The sequence below is a fragment of the Panthera uncia genome, chromosome A2 (assembly GCF_023721935.1).
Source record: "Panthera uncia isolate 11264 chromosome A2, Puncia_PCG_1.0, whole genome shotgun sequence".
In the NCBI taxonomy this organism is placed as follows: domain Eukaryota; kingdom Metazoa; phylum Chordata; class Mammalia; order Carnivora; family Felidae; genus Panthera; species Panthera uncia.
In genome coordinates, this window is record NC_064816.1 from 56531417 (window position 1) to 56551404 (window position 19988).

Genomic DNA, 19988 nt, shown 5'->3' on the forward strand with positions numbered 1-19988 from the left:
ACACCACCCAGAGTGATGGGGACACCACCCAGAGTGATGGGGACACCGCCTACAGTGATGGGGACACCACCCAGAGTGATGGGGACACTGCCCAGAGTGATGGGGACACTACACAGAATGATGGGGACACTGCCTACAGTGATGGGGGTACCACCCAGAGTGATGGGGACACTACCTAGAGTGATGGGACACCACCCAGAGTGATGGGGACACTGCCCAGAGTGATGGGGACACTGCCTACAGTGATGGGGACACCACCCAGAGTGATGGGGACACCGCCCAGAGTGATGGGGACACTGCCTACAGTGATGGGGACACCGCCCAGAGTGATGGGGACACCGCCCAGAGTGAGGGGGATACCACCTACAGTGATGAGGACACTGCCCAGAGTGATGGGGATACCGCCTACACTGATAGGGACACCACCCAGAGTGATGGGGGCACCACCCAGAGTGATGGGGACACTGCCTACACTGATGGGGACACCACCCAGAGTGATGGGGACACCGCCTAGAGTGATGGGGGTACCACCCAGAGTGATGGGGACACCGCCCAGAGTGATGGGACACCACCCAGAGTGATGGGGACACCACCTACAGTGAAGGGGACACAGCCCAGAGTGATGGGGACACCACACAGAATGATGGGGACACCGCCTACAGTGATGGGGGTACCACCCAGAGTGATGGGGACACTGCCTAGAGTGATGGGACACCACCCAGAGTGATGGGGACACCGCCCAGAGTGATGGGGACACTGCCTACAGTGACTGGGACACTGCACAGAGTCAGTGAGATTCTGTCCCATGCTGCACCCATGGGAGGACCCAACAGCAGAAGGGACCTGGAGTAGCACTCCCATTCTGCAAAGTCTGGAGAGTGAGGACAGATGGTTGACCATAGAGTGTGGCATCTTCCTTCCAACTCAGCATCATTATCCATGACTAAAGGAAGGAGTGGCAGTGTATTGATCAAATCTGCTGATGACATGAAGTTCAGAGGTGACCCAGTATGTTGTACGGGTAACAGGATACATACACATCTCAAAAGCTAAAAATGGCCCTGTCCGCTCCAATTAGATGAAAATTAACAGGGACAGGGGTTAAGGTCCTGTTCCTGGGTCCCAAACCACTGGCCATTTGCATGCAGAACAAGGTAGTGTGGCTTCCCGGCAGCACACACAAAGCCCAGTGGAGCTGAACTCAAGTGAGACGGCCAAAGGCAGCCCAGGCAGTACCACCAGGGGAATGTCCCCTCAGGGGGGTTGTGGGGGCAAAATGGCACAGCTCCATCCCACCCCATCCCTATCACCTTCGCACGCTGGCTCCAGTTCCAGGACCCGCAGAGACAGGGACAAGCTAAAACCTACCAAAAGGAGAACCACTAGACTACCCCCTGGGAGGAAAGCCTGAGAGAACCAGGGTGACAGTTTCACTGGGGAGGGAAACAGGGGGAGGCTGGTCCTCACCTCTCTGGCACACCGCACAGGCTGGTCCCGGCCAGCTCTATGACAGCTGTTACTCCGGCTCGTGGTCTCAGTACGCCCAGGACACCTGAGCAGACTCCAGAATAACGCACAACCACAACTGTCCATGAACGGCACGGACCGTCTAAGCAGGAGGGAGCCCGGCGAACACCCGCACATGCCGTGACAGGCACATTCAAGGGTTGTCCCATTCAGTCCTTTGCCACAATCCAACAGGCTGTGGTTACCAGTCCCGGGAGGATGAGGAACCCAGACTCATAAAAGTGAACCAATTTGCCTCCGGTCACACAGTTGGCAAGAGCTGAGGTAAGGAGTCAGACCCAGGGGTGAACCCCAATCCTACGCTTTTCCAACCTGCGGTGACCAGTCCCAGGCTAACTAATCGTCAGCTGAGGAGACGACGGGAAAACATCCTGCATCAGGTAAGAGCCCTTTGGCTGGGGAATCGACAGTGATTACAGTGCAGAAACAGGCTTTCATAAACCAACGAACATGATCATTTAATTAGTGGTTAAAAAAGTACACATTCAAAAGGCCAATTTTTGCCCATCAAATGAACACACTTAAAAGCTACTGAAATGGGGAAGGGAGAGCTTTTAAGTTTACCACCTCACAGGGTTACGGTTGGGTTAGGGTTAGGGTTGGGTTAGGGTTAGGGAAATTCTCAGACCATTTCGTCAGTATATATTTCTGTAGATAAATTTGGATGTCTTCATTAAAATTAATTGTGAAAGGCTGAAAATAACCCTAAATGTCCACCCAACAGGAAAACGGTTAAATAAATAATGCCAATCCCCTAATGCTGTCATTAAAGGAACAAGCTGATCTGGGGGGACTAAGGGAAGTGACGTGCAACATTGTCTAAGATTTACTGCTAGGTGCAAGAAGCAAGTTAGCGAAGAATAAACTATGACACCAACTGTAAAAACAATCCATGTCTGGGTTCTTCATACACACAAGGTTGACAGTTGCCCGGGCAGGGGGTGGCTGCAAGCACACCGACCAGCGTTCTTCCTGGTGAGTTGGGGCCACACTTTGCATGCTTTCATTATGCTTGAACTTCTGGCAAACAAGCATTACATTTGTAATTAATTTTAAAAAGCAAAAGGAAAACGGCCAATGTTGTTGAAAGGCCGGGAGGCTGGCGCCATCATGTGCTGCTGAAGGAAGCGTGAACTGTTACGATCTCCGTTGCATGGCAATCTGGCAAGGCGTAACCCCAAGCCTGAGGGATGGACACAGTCTACGGCCCAGGATCTGCAATTCTAAATATAAATATTTTTCCAAAGAAAATAACGGACTTCAGGCAGCTATAAAGATGGTCAAAGAACACCATCCGCCTTTGGTTAGCCTAAGGCGATACAGCAATGCAGTGATAGGAAAGAGTAGATTATGGTGCATTCATAAGAAGGAGGAGTACACAACTAATTAAGTGTAGAAACAGATTTGATGTTGGAAAATGGTTCCTAACAGATTGAGTTTTAAAATGGTTACTAAACAGCATTACGGTTATGTTCCCATTTTTGCAAATATAGCTGATCCCTGAACCACACAGGGGTTAAAGGTAGTGATGCACCCCCCCCAACCCTTTCTCCACATATGTGTGAAAATCCACATATAATTTGTGACTACCCAAACACTTAACTACTAATAGCCTACTGTTGGCCAGAAGCCTTACTGATAACACAGTCGATTAACACATATTTTATACATTCTAGGCATTATCTATCGTATTCTTACTTTATTGTAAGAATAAAAGAAAATATTAAGAAAATCATAAGGAAAATACATTTACAGTACTATACAGTAAAAAAATCTGTGTATGACGTGAACACGTGCAGGTCAAACCCGTATGGTTCAAGGGTCAACTGTATTATAACACGACCAATGTCACCGTAAGAGAAACAACTTCCGGCAGTGTCCACCAAGATGCTAACGATTACCTCTCTAGGTGGGCAGAGTGCTGATGTGGCAAATTTAGTTTTATTCTTTGGGCTCTTCTGAAATTTTTGGTTTCTCTACTATGGACAGGTGCTACTCAAGAAATAAGTATAAGCATTTTTTTAAAAGGCAATGCTGCCCCACAGCCCGATAAGCTCTGAGAAGATGACTGGGTCATTCCCATGATGCAATGCACCAAGGCAGAGTTTTTGTAACAGAGAGGTTCTGGCTCCCCCGCTGGCACCAAGCAACAAGCAGTTACACTCTGACAACCACAGCCACCTACTTCTATGTACCAAAGCCCAAAGCACTGCTGACCGCTCTGGGCTGTCACCTCTCCTGACTGCTGAGCCACTATGTCATGCATCTATGTCCATCAGGCACTGAGCTTGCTCTGGGAACAAAATAGTAAGTTAGCTCAGGTGGTAGCCCTGCACAGAAGGAGCAGAGGGAAGGGGTCACAGAAGGCCTCTAGGGTGATCCTAATGTCAGGAGAGAGGCCATGTGGCCAGAGAGCATGCCAGGTGCACACACAGCCAAGTCCCAGATCACAGAGCCCTACAGGCCAGGCTGAGGAATCCCAGCTTTCTCCTGAATGCACCAGGGAGTCGTTGACAGGCTTTAGAAACGGTCTTCCTGCAACAAGGAGATACCAGATCATAGGTAAGGGTCTGGTAAAAAGGATACCAGTGGGGAGGTGACGGTTTCAGTTCAAGAGAGAGATTAGCCAGGGGCCGCCATTGTGGTGGAAGGACAAAAAAACAGGAGCTATGAGTTCAGTAACCAGGATAGGGCTTGGTCACCAGGGCAGTGGGAAGGCAGAGCACCAGCAGGGAGAGACCAAAGGGCAATCTCGGATTCTGTTTGCAGTATCCCACCACCACCGTGGCCAAGGGCCGAAGGAGGGCCCAAAGGAATTCATTCACCCAGTCAAATGGAGCTGATCGAAGCTGGTAAGGGAAGAGCCGAGAAGGAAAGGGAAAGGAGAGGCCATGGAGTGCCTATTTAATTAAAATTATTTGTTTAACTGGGTCTTTTCCAGCAGGGATAGGTGGTAACCTGCATACGTGATGGACAGGCACTTCTGGCTCTTCAAGCCGTAAGGACCTATTTAGGAGACTAAATGCGCCGGGGGGAAAACCAACAGACAATAACCACGGCACAGGAAGTGCGGCATGTTAATGCAACTGCTGTCAGGAATGGTGCAGAAACCACTTCAAGAGGAGATACTGATTGAGCCCGAGCTTAAAAGGACCCTAGCAACAGTAATGGAGGGAGTGACATAAATCCACAGCCGTGAACAGCGACTTAACCACTGAGGTTAGCCCTTCTTCCCACATGATCACTTCATCCCTCTTACCGAGGTACGCAGTTGGCTCTTCCCCTCTCTGGGCCAAGTTCAACACCATGAAGGAGAAAGAGGGGAATACAAACCTAAGGAGTGTTTGCAACAAGTCGCTGGCATAAAAAAGGGGGTAGTGTCTATTCTGGGTGACAAAAGACTTAAAAGCCTAAGAACCAATTCTAGTGCGGTATAACTCTAGCAGATCCTGACTTACACTAGCAACAAACACGAACAAAAACTCTGGGAAAAGGTATTTTTGAGGAGATCAGGGAAATCAATGTTAATTCTCTGAGGCAAGACGACAATACTATAGTTATATGAGAAAACGTCCATATTTTTCAAAGACACGTATTGAAGTCTGTAGAGGGAAATACCGTGGTCACCAGAATTTGCTTCAAAGCAAAGAAAAAAAGAAAAAAGGAATAAATATGAGCAAATGTGGCCAAATTGTTAAGTTCGGGGGCCAGGAACAGAGAGGTTCACTGTACTGTTGTTAGTCTACTGTTCTGCTTTAGTGAAAATTCCACGGTGGATCATTTTAATACAGATTCAAACAGTACTCGGCTGATTGATGAACAACGGATCCCTGCTTTAGCCTGCCTGGGCCCACGGACGGTGGACTGACTGCCATGACCCCAAACCATTCACGTGACAGCTGCTGCCAACTTCAAAGCCTATGTCTTTACCCATAGAATGGGGATGCTAACAGCTCCTGCCTTGTGGGACTGTCTCGCGGATGTGATGAATTAGAACGTGTGACACACTTGGGACACGCCTGGCACTCTGACAGCAAGGATTCAAACGAGATCGGTTGTCATTCTATCACTCAGCTCACTGGGCAGGTCAGAGGAGGCCGTTCAGGTGAGGTGTCTGGCCGGTGCCCGGCACATGGAACACTCAGCAAGTGTTAGCTACGGAGCACCGAGAAAGCCAGCTGCAGAGACGGAAAGAGAGTTTGTTGGCAATACTCTATCAATTCATGTGATTCTGAAAACTACCCTGCAAGATAAGTACTACTCCTGTTTCACAAATGTGGATTCAGGAAGACCTGTCTAAATCTTGAACCCAGAGCTGAATGGCTGTGAAACCTGGTGCCATCCCGTAACCTCTCTGAGCTTCCTCATTTTCACCTGTGATAAACACTACCCCCCCCACGCCCCCACCCAACCTACGTGACACAACTTAGACACTGTACATAGCAAAGGAGCTGTGCAGCCCATTCTGCAGGGCCCCTGGCGCAGACATCTTTCCCAGGGAAGCTGGCCACAGGGCCCAGGAAAGCCACGGCCTCTCCGCATGCACAACAGAGGGGGCAGTCTCTGCTCCCTCCTCATCTCAGAGGTTACCGTGAGGTAACAGCGAGAATTTCTGCGAAGATGAGACCGCGAGGTAAAGAAACAGACCTTCAGCAATACACAGAGTAGGCGCAGGGAAGTGTGGGATGACGCGGCAGTGGTATGGAGGTGGCAGTGGCCGAGGCAGAGGACACGGTGGTAGTGACGGGGGTGACGGCCCAGGTGATGATGGTGGTGATGGCAGAACCCAAGTGGTAACAGCATCTATCTCCAGAGCCTGTGATTAACCCCTCCTCTCACCCTATGGTGGAAAACCGTAAGACTAACGGACAGTGTTGCAAGGAAGCCGAGTCCTACTGCTACCACTACTAGCTGGGTGTACTACTAATTACCTACAGGACCTCTGGGGAGTGATGGGAACAATGGCAGTTATATTATTAGATCCGGCTGGTCAACAGTAATGGCAGGTACCACTTATAGTATGATATATTACAATGGACTAGCTTCTCTGTCACATCTTTATTAACTTGAAAAATGTAATTACTACTGTCCCCATTGTAAAGATGAAGACTCCCAAGGCTCAAGGGCTTAAGTGACTTGATCACGCCTATAAAGCCAGTAGGTGGTGAAGTTGTAATTCAAACCAGGTTCCTCTAGATCTAAAAACCCAGTGCTTACAGCCAGAGCAAGTGATTCTCAAACCACTCGGTTGCCTTGGGGCCCTTTTCTTATCTGTGAAAATAATTGGAGTGGATCAATGGTTCTCAGTTTCTTTGTTTCCTCATCAGAGGACCCGGTGCCACCAGCACAGGTATAAAAAGCCCATTCTTGCTAAGAAAGGCCGTCCTAAATCTCTAGGCAATACAGTCTTCCAGTTCTCACTTCCAGCAGTGTCAAGAACACACAAAATGGCCATTTTTATGCCGGTCCCATTACCAAAAAGTGGCGCTAGTCACCTGGGGAAGAACTTCTGGACTCAACAATCTTCAAAAGTCCTTTGGGCACAGAGCAGTCAGCTCAGTAGGCAAAGGGCTGCTCCCCACAATGATCAGGGGGGTGGGCTCCTTCCCCACATGGGCCAATTTCTGGCTGCGTTGTTTTCAGGTCACTGTTACCTGTTCCCTCCTCCAAATCCCCAATGTTCTGGCAGCTTCTCTCGGCATGCACGTCACACTTGCCATGCCTCGGTCTTGCGTCCTCAGTGGTAAGCCCCTCTCTGTCTGACTCTCTGGTACTGAGGTAGAGCCCGACACCAAGCAAGCCTCCCCACATTTGGGAGAAAAGCCTGCTGGTTACTCAGAGCACTTGGCGGTCAACAATTCTTCCAACAAGACATACTGCTCACTCACCATGCGACCGGAAGTCACTCCACCCCAGAGCCACAGGGCGACTCCTCCGAGAACACGGAGTGAAGGCGGCCCTTCCCACCACACACCCTCCAACCACCTCTGGGACCTGGCTTCTGCTGCACCCTCAGGGACGTGTTATGAGTTCTCCTCCTCCCAGAAATATGATGGAGTCACTCACTCTTAAACCATCCATGTTCTTTCAGGAAACTTCTTGGAAGAGCGGCCTATACCTGTTTCCTCCACTTCCCGCATTCACTGTGGCCCCACTCCACATGTAACCCAGCTTCAGTTTCCACGGCAATACTGGAAAAGTGCATTCAACATAACTCAGGTGTCCTTCACACCACAATTGGAGGGCTCTCCTCCAGTCCTTCCTGGCCTGCAGCATTTGGCACCGTTGACCACACACACTCTCTCAAACTTTTCTTCCGAGCTGATCTGAGAGGCAGCATGGCGTGGGGGAAAAGCAGAGACTTCAGAGCTCTGACTTCATCCATCAGCGACATGGCTTCTGGCAGCTCATTTAACCTGATTCCCAGTTTCTTCATTTATAAAATGTATAATATAATCTACCTTGCAGGATTGCTGCAAGGATTAGCGATAATTTATGTAAAAGAGCCTGGCACATAGCAGATGCTCATGACATCGTGGTGGCTGTCATCTTGTGGGACACAGAACTCCATGTCTGACACTTTCAATCATCTGCTGGCCATCTCCACTTCATATGTGCAGGTCTAGAATTAAACTCACGACCTTCCCCAAGTGTCGTGGCTCAGTTGAATTTTTTCTGTCTCTTAATGGCACCGTTACTCTTCTGGACATTCAAGCTCAAGTCTTTCTCCAGCTGACAGCCCTTCAAGAACTCCCAACGTTATCCTAATGGAAGGCCACGCTGTGAGCCAGTCATCCGGGGTCCTTCATGATGTGACCCCAACCTATTTTTACAGCCCTCCCCCCCACTGCCCACAGTCACGTGGAGGTCTCCGTCCAGAAGCCCCACCTCTTCATGTCCCGTCCTGTGGGCTGCCCACTCCATCCTGCTCATGCTCCAAACACAGCTTTCACCAAGAGGCCTATCCCGGAACCCCCGCTGCGTCACTGTTTCCTGCCTGCTCATACACACTTTCCTTTCTTTATTCTTGCAAACATCTATTGGGCACCTATTCTATGCCAAACACTGCATCCCCAGCCCTGGGTGATGAATCACCCCTGATGAATCAGACCAGTGAGGACTCTGCTTCCAGACCTTCACAGTCTGGAAGTGGAAACAGTCACAGATGCCAACAGCCACAAGACAGCGTGGCAAGTGCTAGAACACATGCAGGGTGCAGGGCCTAGGAACACGCAGAGAGGAAGTGGCAGGTGACACCGCTGGTGCCTAAAGGTAGGCCTGCCTTCCTCTGCTGCATCAGACTTTGTGTTAAATAGAACATACTAACAGAAAAGTGCAAAACCTCCCAACACAGCTTGATGAATTCGCACAGTCGAACCCACCTGCGTAACCAGCACCCACATCAAGAAAGGGAACTCTGCCCCACTCTACGAGCCCCCTACACATTCTCTTCCGCGTTACTCCCCCCAAAGGTAACCGTTATCCCACTTTCTAGCATCACAGATAAGTTCCGCCGGGTTTGAAAGTCAAGTAACAGATCCATCCGACGTACACGTATGCTTCCGTGTGGCCCTTCTGCTTACCATTCTGCGGCTGACGTTCACCAGCACCCCTGCTGATGGCCACGACTTGTTCATCCGCACGCCCATCTGGGCTTCCACTCTGACGACCACCATGACGGATCCGTCCCCCTGTTGACAGCGATTGTGAATGATTCTGCAATGAACGTTCTACAGTCTTTGTTTGGTTTTTTGGTGAACCTATGGACACATTTCTGTTGGGCACCGAACATCCGGGTTGTAGGGTACGCCTATGTTCAGCTTTAACAGACAACGGGTGATAGCTTTCCAAAGTGGCCTTGCCAATTTACAGTGCTGCCAGTGGCGTGAGGGCCTGAGTTAACCACACACAGCCTGGCCAGCATTCGCTGGTACCCATCGCTCCCATGTCAGCCACTCTGAGCATGGAACGGTATTGCCTCATGGTTGTCACTGCATTTCCTCAACATGTGTGAGGCTGGGCCTTTTCACGTGCTCCCGACCAGGGGCCCACTTTCTCATGTAAAGCAGAATTATCCTCTTCCTCTGTGCCCTAGAGTGGCTCCTGTTTTCCTGAACAGACTCCGACTGACACCCCCAGGGACATCAGGCAGGGGGCTGTTTAGTGCTGTCACTGAGAAAGCTGCAGGCTTGGCAGGATCACATGACAGTTGTTCCTTAAAAAAAGAAAGCCGGAGTAGAAGCAAAGAGGGAAAAACAGGAAAAGGGCTGACTGTTCACATATCGATGCTGGGGTGGTGTGTGTGCCCAAGGGGAGGAGGAACAGAGATTTACGTTCTGGGGAAAGAGCCCAAGATCCAGGAAGAATACACATATTTCTCAGGTTCTCCCCTTCTCCCTACCTCCAGCTGTGAAGCTTGACCCCCCCAGATGCTCTCCCCACTTTGCAGTTGCTGAGTTTGGAAAAAGCAAGACCATTTTTAGAGGGCTGGCAGGTCTGGTCACGGGAAGTCGGCTCTCTGGCATCCTCCCCTGTGCGGCCCTCTTCCTCAACATCTCCCTCCCCTCCCAAACTGTGCTGTGAATTTCATGAGGTAGGAATGACAGGTGTCGGGACCGTCTCTGGGCATCTAGCAGAATTAAACAAATATGGAATTAACGAATGGCTATGCATTTATTACATGAGGAGAAAAAGGATGGAAATGACACGAAAGAGAATAGGACACTTCAATGTCAGATACTCGTACACAAATGACCACTCAGCCCCCAAACAACTGGCAGGTTGGTCTTAACATTTCCGCGTCAAAGGTAAGAAAGTTGAGGCTGTAGAATTTAAATAGCTTGCTCAGAGTCAGAAGGCTGGTCAATTCCTGAGGCCAAACTAGGACTCCATCAAGCACCCCACACACCTTGCTCCCCACGCACCTGCGCTCGGCCCCGTGGCAGAAGGCAGGAGACACACCCTTGGCCAGCCAGAGCTGTCAGCTCAATGGCCTTCAGGTCTCATTCAGAGCCACCCAGCACCCAGGGTTCCACCAGCAGACAGCAGATGCGCTAGTTCCGACGGGACACAAGTCACCCTTAGCCCCAAGATAACTGAATCCAGGTGGAGTGCAGGTGAAACCCACAACCAGGTCTTCCGTTTCCCACAGGAAAACACAAAGGGCAGCTGAGCAAAGGCTCTGGGAGGCCAGTTACGATGGCAGGAGGTGCAGCACTGCAACTCGGACAGTCGAGGCGGTGGACAGCCTCACCTTCCTGGACCCTACCCCCGGCATACGGCAACGGAAAATGGCCCTGCTCTCTAACACTGTCAGGCCTGTGAGAAACACCCAGTTGTGAGCAGCGCGTGGTCTCCATAGTGCTTTGCACACGGCCCTCACCTACCCCTCTGCGTGGCGAAGGACAGACAGGTGTTGTGGCAGGCACCCGAGAAAAGCCCAGAGAAGCCCGGGGAGGAGATTTCTGCGTCCCAGAGAGCAGCCCACCGTTGATGACAAGATCCATCTCCGCACGCATACGTGTGCACACATGCATCCGCTGAACCCAAACCGGAAGCGTCAGGACTTGAAGGAGAATCGCCAACACCGCCGTGCACCAGAGAGAGGCGCCCGGCACATGCCAACACCTGTCCGATGTTCCCTCCTCCAATGTTGCCGTCAACACCCGGAGGGAGGCATCAATATCTCCATTTCATAGATGAAGAAATGGAGATGTGAAGAGGCGCAGTGTGGTTGCAGAGGGCAATGACACAGAGCCGTGTGGGGGCCCGGGTCCACTGTGAATGCGCTAGCCCTTGCTTCACGGCTGTGTGTGGACACCACGTCTAGGGTTTGCCTCCAGGTGCCATGAGACCCTCCCAAGGCCCCTGCAATCCCAACAGCTCACCGCTCTCTGTGATGAAAGGAAAAAACACTCCTCACTTCGATCTTGCAGTGTGGGCGTGAGGAACAATTACTCAGAAAGATTATAAAGCGCAGGAGCCCTACAAAATATGATTTCCACCCTCAAGAATAATCATCTAGGGAATAAATACTGCAGTACAAAGGGGTCAAGACGTCTCCTCCCCCTTGAAAATGAGTCTGGATTCTGTGCAGGATTTCCCTACCTGCCAATCACAAAGGGCCAGCACTAGGGAACGGTGTCCTATGGGCGAAAGGGCAGGAGGCTTCCAGCCGAGGGGCGGGCGGACCCAGCACAGCGCCCCCCACGAGACCAGGCCTCTGTGTCCCCCATCCCAACCTCCTCTGGCCCCTGACCATACTCCAAACTTTTTTGGGTGGTCGCGGATGATTCAGCAGCTGCTCCAAGTTTCCCCCTGAACAGGTTTCCACAATCAATTTCCAAACTTAAGAGGAAATGGGAAAAGAAAAGAAAGGAGCCTGCTGATTGGAAGGCCCTTAAGCTGTGTGTACAGAAGCTGAAAATGTCAAGGTCTGAGAGTATTCAACAAATGAAAGCAGAATTATATAAAAGCAACAGCTAATAAAAAAGATTGTCGGAGGCCGAGTTCTTCATCTTCCCAGCCATTACAGGAATAAAATTATCCACAGAGGAGATGGGAAACCTTTCTCAAGACTGGTACAATTAAGCCTTAGGATCATGAGTCTTTGCTCCCCCTTTTGCAGCACCCCTTCCACCCCGCCCCCACCCATCTTCCTCGCCAATCTCTAGTTTCCAGGACATGAGAGGGGCTTTCCTTTTGCACAGTGTCACCAGCAAAATGCTAGTATTTCAGAGTCAGACAGGTGACCATGTTTTTGCACCTCCTTCTGGAAGCATTTGATAACTTCACAATCGTGTAGGAAACCCTCATTTTAGAAAAAGGGCACATGTGCCTATGTAGAGTCTGGACGTCCCCGTAGGATGAGCAGGGAAGAACAGATGAGAAGGAAGGGCCCATCCAGGAGAATTTACTTCCCTTTTGGCAAGGCAGAGAACAGGGCCCAAGGAGGAGAACCCCAGTGGGGATGGGAAAGGAGAGTGACAGGGGAAAACCGAGCTGAGACAAGGAAGAACACTGTAAGGCTACTGCCCTTCACCCCGAGCAGACACACGCACACACGCTTCCAGGAGCCAAACCCAGAGAGGGAAATGCAAGCGGAGCTCAGCAGGAGGCCGCGGAATTGCACACATAACAACACAAAAAAATCTGCGCTCGTGAACATATGGGGAACTGTGATAATTAGAGCTATGGCTGGTGGAATGTTTTTCCCCTTTTCCAGGATCTCAAATCACAATCCTTGTCATTGCAGCTATAGTCAAACCTGGGCAGGAGTCTGTTCTGGGGACACCTCTGCTGGTTAAGGGGCCACTTCTATAAGCGGCTGGAGGTGCTGCTGGCCTCCAGGACCACGCCACCACCATCGGTGTTCACATCACAATTGGTGCCATCCCCTAAACACCCTGCAGGAGGCAGACAGGGGCGTCCCTGGAGCAAGGAGGAGCGTCCCTCCTGTCCCCGCTGCCTGGAAATCCAGAAATCCACATTTCTACCAGCCTGCAGAGTGCCATGCCACAGGAGAAAAGCCCACGGAAATAAAGCCCCTCAAGCAAACTGTCAATTTCAAAGCTCCAAACCGTGACAAACGATTCTCGAAGATTTGCCTGCAATAAGCTGATGGCTCGGATTGCCTGGCATGCCGTCTCAGGCAGGAGGAAGAACATTTTTTTTAAAAACCTCCCAACCGTCTCCCATCCATGATTTAAGCCATTTGAAAAATCTGTCATGATCAACAAATTAAGCACCCCCCCCCCAAAAGTAAACAAGTTACCAAATGAATTTTCAAGAGTCGTTGTAGGCTTTATCAACAACAAAAAAAGAATGAGGATGTCTCTGAATCTCCTTCATTTCAAAGGCTTATCCCTAGGAAAGTGGGGAGCGAGTAGCCATGGTGCCCTTTGATCTCCCTGACTCCCGGGAGAAAATCAATAATACAACTTTAATATATTTGTACAGGACGACTTCACGTTATTATTATTTTTATCCAGTGCAGCTTAACTAAGGTAGGCTAGGGCTCAGCACCGCCCTGTGGTGAAAATGAGTCTTTCCTGAAGCTGAACGACAGCATGGCCAGCCGCATTCACAAAACACGGGCCACTTAAAACACTGTGATCTCTGTGACTACAACTTGGGGAAAGGCTGAGGGTGAGGGAGGGCGTGTCCGCAGGGGCACCGGCCACTGGGGCGACTGGACCCTGGGGCTTTCAGGGCCTGGCGCCCAAAGGTGGCCACCATGAGCCTTACCTTCCTCTCGAGGCGTCCCAGCTGCTCCTTATAGAAGGTGTCACGACGGCTCAGCTCTGCCTCCCGGCTCTCCAGCTCCCTGGCCTGGCGGGAAGAGAACAAAGCCCACGTTAGGCGACAGCAGCTGGGCTGAGCTGGGGGAGACACCAAGAGGGTTCTGTTCAGAGACACTGACCGTGCGAGCAGCAGCGATGGGGCGTTGAAAACCTGTGCTATGCTGGACCGCTTACATACCCTGCGTTAAGTTTCCACCCCAGGACTTCAGTGTGGCACGCTGCTAGAGCCATGTCAGAGGACAAGCACTAACATTTACTGAGTGCCTACTATGTGCCAGGTACTAGTCCAAGTGTTTCCCCCAGACCTTCTCACTGGACCCTCACAGCACCTCTAAACGGTAGGCAGGGTTGCTAGGAAGCCCCTGTAGGTGAATAAATGGAGGGGCTAAGTGACCGCCCCCGCCCACAGCTATGAGGGAGGAACTGGGGTTTGAACCCCAGCACGTACAGGGCCTGACCACAGAGCTGCACCGCCTCAAGGCCACACAGTCTGGAAGGGCCAGAGCTGTTCCCCGGCCACGGAGTTCTCACGCCCAGCACCGGACCAGGCTACCAACTCACACATGAGCTCTCAGAGGCAGGGTGCCAGAATGCCCTTCTTCTGGCAAGGCCAGCTCCCTCCTTCAGGGGTCAGGGATCTGAAAGGTGAGCAGTATCAGAACCCCAGAACCCTAGAGCTGGAGAGGACGGCTGCTCCCGCACCCACCGGATGCAGAACAAACAGAATTGCTGGCACATATGGCCGAGGACCCTCCCTGAAGGTGACAGCGAGGCTGAGGGGCTTGGCTGGCCAGGACCAGCAACCTGGAGCCAGCAGACCTGGGGGTGAACCTGCCTCACTCTTAACTATCTGGGTGATCAAGCTCCAGCTTCCTCAGGTATAAGACATAAGCCCGCACCAGAAGTGCCTGCCCCACAGGACTGTGTGGGAGGTTAAAGAAAACGGGCAGGGCCACAGCAGGCCTCCATCAAGGGACACCTGCATCACGGCAGTCTTCTCCTGCCTGGGACATCCATGGCCCTCAGCACCTCTGTGGGACAAGGCCCCAAGGCCTGCCCCCACCCAGGGTCTGAGCACCCCAGAGGGCCGGCTCACCGCTCGTGCAGACAAGTAATGCCATCTGATCGCTATGTGCCCTGTGTAAGGGTCCAGCGCATTCCAGCACCATTTCAGGCTCCTGTGTCACTTAATTACCATGACCCCAAGAGCATAAAGCTAGCCAATGACAGAGGGAAACCATGAACCTGTCAGCGGTGACTCCAGGTCCTGAGCTGCCTCCTTTAGACCACACTGTGGTGTCAGCACATGGGTCTGAACTGGGCAAAAATACCGCCCAGGACAAGAACTGATGTTTCTGAAAGCCCATTCCCTCAGCAATGCTACGCCCAGACGTGAAAATGCGCTAAAGCCCAGGAGGGGACCAGCAACGAGGAGCTGACCACAGGACAGCGACAGCAGCTGAGGAAGGACCTGGGTTTGAAGGACTTGGCTGCACCCGGGGAACGTGGGCTGGCTGGGCTTGGCGACACGCTGACAACCTGGGAGTCGCACTCTAACGCGGGCTCCACCACTGAGTGGCCTGCGAGCTGGAGCAATTTGCTCTCCTTTTCTTGGGTATGTCCTCCTTACCTGTAGAATGGAGGACAGAGGGGAGACTTGGCTCCTGAGGCTGCTGCAGAGTATCTAAAAATGCCAAGAAGGCTTCTGGAATGCCTGTGGAATGCCAACACTTCAGAAAAGCTAAATACAAACAGTGAAACTGAATGCTGGGGGATTTCTCGCAGGATTTTTCAAAGCACGACGCTGAGGCAGGGTCCCAGGAATGGGAGTGTGGTGAATCTGTGCTGGGCCCTCCGCAGCCACCTGGGCCCTCACTCTCAGCCATCCCTGGGACAATCGGAGAAGCCGGCGTGACACAACGAAGCAGCCAGGACAGGGATGTCTCCTGGGGCTCCGGACTTGCCGTTTTCTGGCCGACGGTCCCAGCCAACCGGGAAGATGACACCAGAAAGCAAAACTGCCATGAGGCTCTTCTTCTGCCATTCCCTGAAGGCCAGCGGGGCGGTACATGAGGAGGCCTTCCGGGCATCTGTCCACCCTCCCTCCAGCCTACACATCAGGATGCCTCCTCTGGGCAGAGGCTCCAGGAACACTCAGCTCATGGCTCCCGGGCCTGTGCTGGCATGGGTATCTACGTCAGAAATGGGATAAGGCTCCAGGCAAAGCTCCCCAACCGTCGAGGCTTCCTCAGGCCACAGAGAGACAGTTCACACACAAGAAGAGATTTTGAGGACACAGGGGTCTCCTTTTATAGCCATGTCAATCTGCAACACCACGAAGCCGATGCCAAGTAAGGAAGTGATTAACTGCTCAGAGAACAAGGAGTCTGTCATACCCACTGGAAGAGAAGCTCTGTGACAGGAAGGGCCTTCCCGGTCTCGGCCCATCCCGAAAGCCTTGGCCTCCAGCATCGTGAGCCAGCAAGGTGGCTAGCTCACTTCCTCCACCCATCCTGAGATTTATAATGACAACGGACAGGAGGAGGTGACATGTGAAAAGGGCTGCGGAAAACGCATGCGGTACAAACGTCTGGCTGTCAGTGCCTGGCCCGGAGCAGGGACCCACTTGGCTTTGATGAATGAAGGCGGGCATGAGACAACAATGGTCACTCTACATAGCTGCTACAGTCCAACACGCGCCTCCCAGCACTCACGAGAGGCCATGCGGCAGGCACCTCGCAGCATGACCGTGGAATTAAGGAGGCACAGGCAGGTTTCAGCGACTGATTCAGTAATTTACCAGAACATTATTGAGTGCCTACCACGTGACAGACACTATCGCAAAGGGGTTGTGGATACAAAAGGGAAATGAGAAAGAGTTTCTGTTCTCGTGGAGCTTAGATCCCAGTGGGAGAGACAAATGTGTGTGCAGAGAAATAAGATAATTTTGGAGAGGGATATATGCTGGGGAGGCCACAGGCAGAATAACTTGTGGGGTAGCAGGTTGTTATTTTCTCTAAGGAGATTTCCAAGCCAGTCTTCTAGGAAAAAATACTGAGTAAAGTATGCTGTCTCCAATACAAAGGCAAAATATCACCATTATGAAGATCTACTTGGTGGATTACAGTCTTTGAATGGGGAATTGAAAAGAATCTTCAGTGATTTAGTCAAGGACTTCCTCCAGTCAAGAGAGTACGGTAAGTTCACACTTTGATGCATTTTCCCTGCTCTAAACACATAGCAAGAACAGACAAAATATGAGAACAGGACACCAAAAAGACATGGCCAGGTTCAAAAACAAGATTAAAACGTCTAACAGAACAGGAATGCAAAGCAGTGGGTAAGGCCAGAGCCACAGGCTTGCTGGGCTCTGGGTCTGGAGTCGGCAGAGGCAGCCAGAACAAAGCCTGTTCCACAGAGTGGGGCACTGGTGCCAGCCTTGCCACCCGCAACCCAGGGCTCTCTCAGAACAAGGAGCTGATGCAAAAAATTCCTGAAGACCCCGTGTAGGGCTGCAGTTCAGCCCACAGGCCATAGCTCCGATCCACTCAACCCTTGGCCACAAATGACTCAATCCCCCCCCCCCCCCGCCACCACCCCCAGCTCAGGTCCCAGCTCCGCAGCACCACTAATGCCACCACGGAGATGGGCCTCAGGAGGGCCACAATCACCTGTCCCTGCATCTGGGCGCAGCTGCAGACCACTAGAAATGTACTAGGCAGGGAGAAACGAAAATGAGAGCAAAAACAAAGTAGAGTGAAACAAGACAAAAAACAAACTTTCTACTCAAAATGAGCCTGCAGGGGCGCCTGGGTGGCTCAGTCGGTTAAGCGTCCGACTTGGGCTCAGGTCATGGTCTCACAGTTGGTGAGTTCAAGCCCTGCATCCAGCTCTGTGCTGACAGCTCAGAGCCTAGAGCCCGGAGCCCGCTTTGGATTCTGTGTCTCCCTCTCTCTGTGCCCCTCCCCCTCTTGTGTGTGCACACACGTTCTCTCTCTCTCTCAAAATAAACATTAAACAATTTTTTTTTTCTTAATGAGTCTGCAAACCAAATCCCAAATACATGAAGCACTGTGACACTTAGCAAGGCTACCAATAAAATCAGCAATTGGAATATGAATCCACTCCAGATGAAATAAATTCTATGGGACATTATGACCAAGGATTTTTTACAACTTTTTATTATGCAAAAATTTAAACATGAGACAGAATAATTTAATAAAACCCCAGACAACCATCACTAAGCTTCAAAATTTATAAACTTAAGGAAATCTTGTTTTACCTATAATCCCCACCCTCTCACTATCCCCAAATTTCTTACAGCAGATCATTTCATCTGTACATACTTCAAATACTTCTTTAAAAAATAAGGACTTTTCTTTTCCTAAACTAAACCATAGTACCATTGCATACTCTCCAAATTAATTCCTTAACATCACCAAATATTCAGACAGTGGTCCAATTTTCAAATGATACAGGATTTTAAAAGTGCATGTTTAAGGTACTCAAAAGATAAATGAACTTCTTGGGGCACCTGGGTGGCTCAGTCGGTTAAGCAGCCGACTTTGGCTCAAGTCATGATCTCACGCCTCATGAGTTCGAGCTCCATGTCAAGCTGCTGACAGCTCAGAACCTGGAGCTTGCTTTGGATTCTCTGTCTCCTCTCTCTGCCCGCACCCCCCCCAAAATAAACATTAAAAAACATTTTTTTAAAGATAAATGAACTTCTAATTGAAAAAGAAGAAATTATGAACTTGGAACAGGAAAACCCCCAAACAGGTAAATATTATAAACTTAAATTCCTTCAAAGTAAAAATGATATGGATAAGCTGAGGGCAGTAAGGTGGAAATAAGCAAACTGGAATGTAGTACAGTAATGGGATCCAGAACATTGCAACAGAAGACAAAGATAAAATGTATGAAAGAGGAGCTGAAAAACTTGGAAGACAGACTGAGAGACTCCAATGTATGTCTAAGAACTATTTCAGAAGAAGAGCCCAAAAGGGATGGCAGAGAAAGAAGAGATGAAGGAGGAAGAGAAGGGAGGGAATGGAGAGGAAGGAGGAAGACGGATGCTAGAGCAGAGGCAAGGGAGGGTGGGAGAAAGGGAGCAAGATGTGGCCATAAGGAGAAAATGGGGGGCTGAAGGAAAACACGGGGAGGAGAAGAGGATGTAAACAGAAAATCCCAAATTAAATTCTAGAAATAAGTATGTCAGTTATCACAAAAATATATGCGCTTGACCACTTCTCAGATGGTCCCCAAGGATCCCATGTCCTGATACTCGTCTTTGTGTGATGCCCTCTCCTTGAGTGTGGGCTGCACCTAATGACAAACTTTTCAAATGAACAGAATATGGCAAAAGTGATAGAATGTCACTTTCCGGCTGCCAAAAGCTAGTGATTTCTGTCTTGCTCCCCCACTCCCCCTCGCTCACACTGAAGAAGCAAGTTTCCATATTGTAAGCTGCCCTATGGAGACACCCACACAGTAAGGAACTGAGGGAGGCCTCCAGCCATCAGCCAGTGAGGAACTAAATCCTGCTAACAGCTGTACGAGGGAGCATGGAACCAAGGCTGCCCTGAGCTGAGCCCTCTGATGAAACTGCAGCCCTGAGACAGAGGAACCCAGCTAAGCTGTGTCCAGGACCCAGATCCACAGACTCTGTGAGACAGTAAATATTTCTTATTTTCAACCACTGAAGTTTGTAATTTCTTATTTAGGAATAGACAACTAATACAAAACATGAACTGGTTAATCTCACCCTTAAAAAAAATTCTTACTTTGGATAAAAGAAAAGAAGAAAATCTAACTATATGCCATTACGAGACACTCAAGCCCCCATACTAATGATCTTATAGAACAGAAGAAAACCCTTCACTGGCATATATACCACAGTGTCTACTGTTTTATTTACACAAAAGGTTGAGCATTCAATCAAAAGTGTAAACACAGTACACACACACACACACACACACACACACACACACACACACGAAAATAATGATCTACCATAAAGAGAAAATACCCAATGCAATCAGATGCAATAATGGTTCACATGTAACAAGTAACACAGAGGAACTTCAAAATAACTATGATCAATATGTTAAAGAATCTAGCAGAGAAGGGTAGATACCTACCATATGTGAAGAAAGGGAG

At 50.3% G+C, this 19988-nt stretch overlaps 1 protein-coding gene across 4 annotated transcripts in view; it reads right to left on the reverse strand.

The window, feature by feature from the left end:
* The window catches only part of CHCHD6 (coiled-coil-helix-coiled-coil-helix domain containing 6), a 249476-nt gene that overhangs the window by 101788 nt on the left and 127700 nt on the right, over positions 1 to 19988 (reverse strand). For 2 of the 4 annotated variants that reach the window (XM_049641126.1, XM_049641127.1), the window contains exons 5-6: positions 13774 to 13857; positions 9111 to 9218 (exon numbers count right to left, since the gene is read on the reverse strand). In XM_049641126.1, coding sequence (XP_049497083.1) covers positions 9111 to 9218; positions 13774 to 13857 — 192 coding nt within the window. The remainder of the gene's footprint in view (positions 1 to 9110; positions 9219 to 13773; positions 13858 to 19988) is intronic. The other 2 variants (XM_049641128.1, XM_049641129.1) reach the window with 1 other exon arrangement.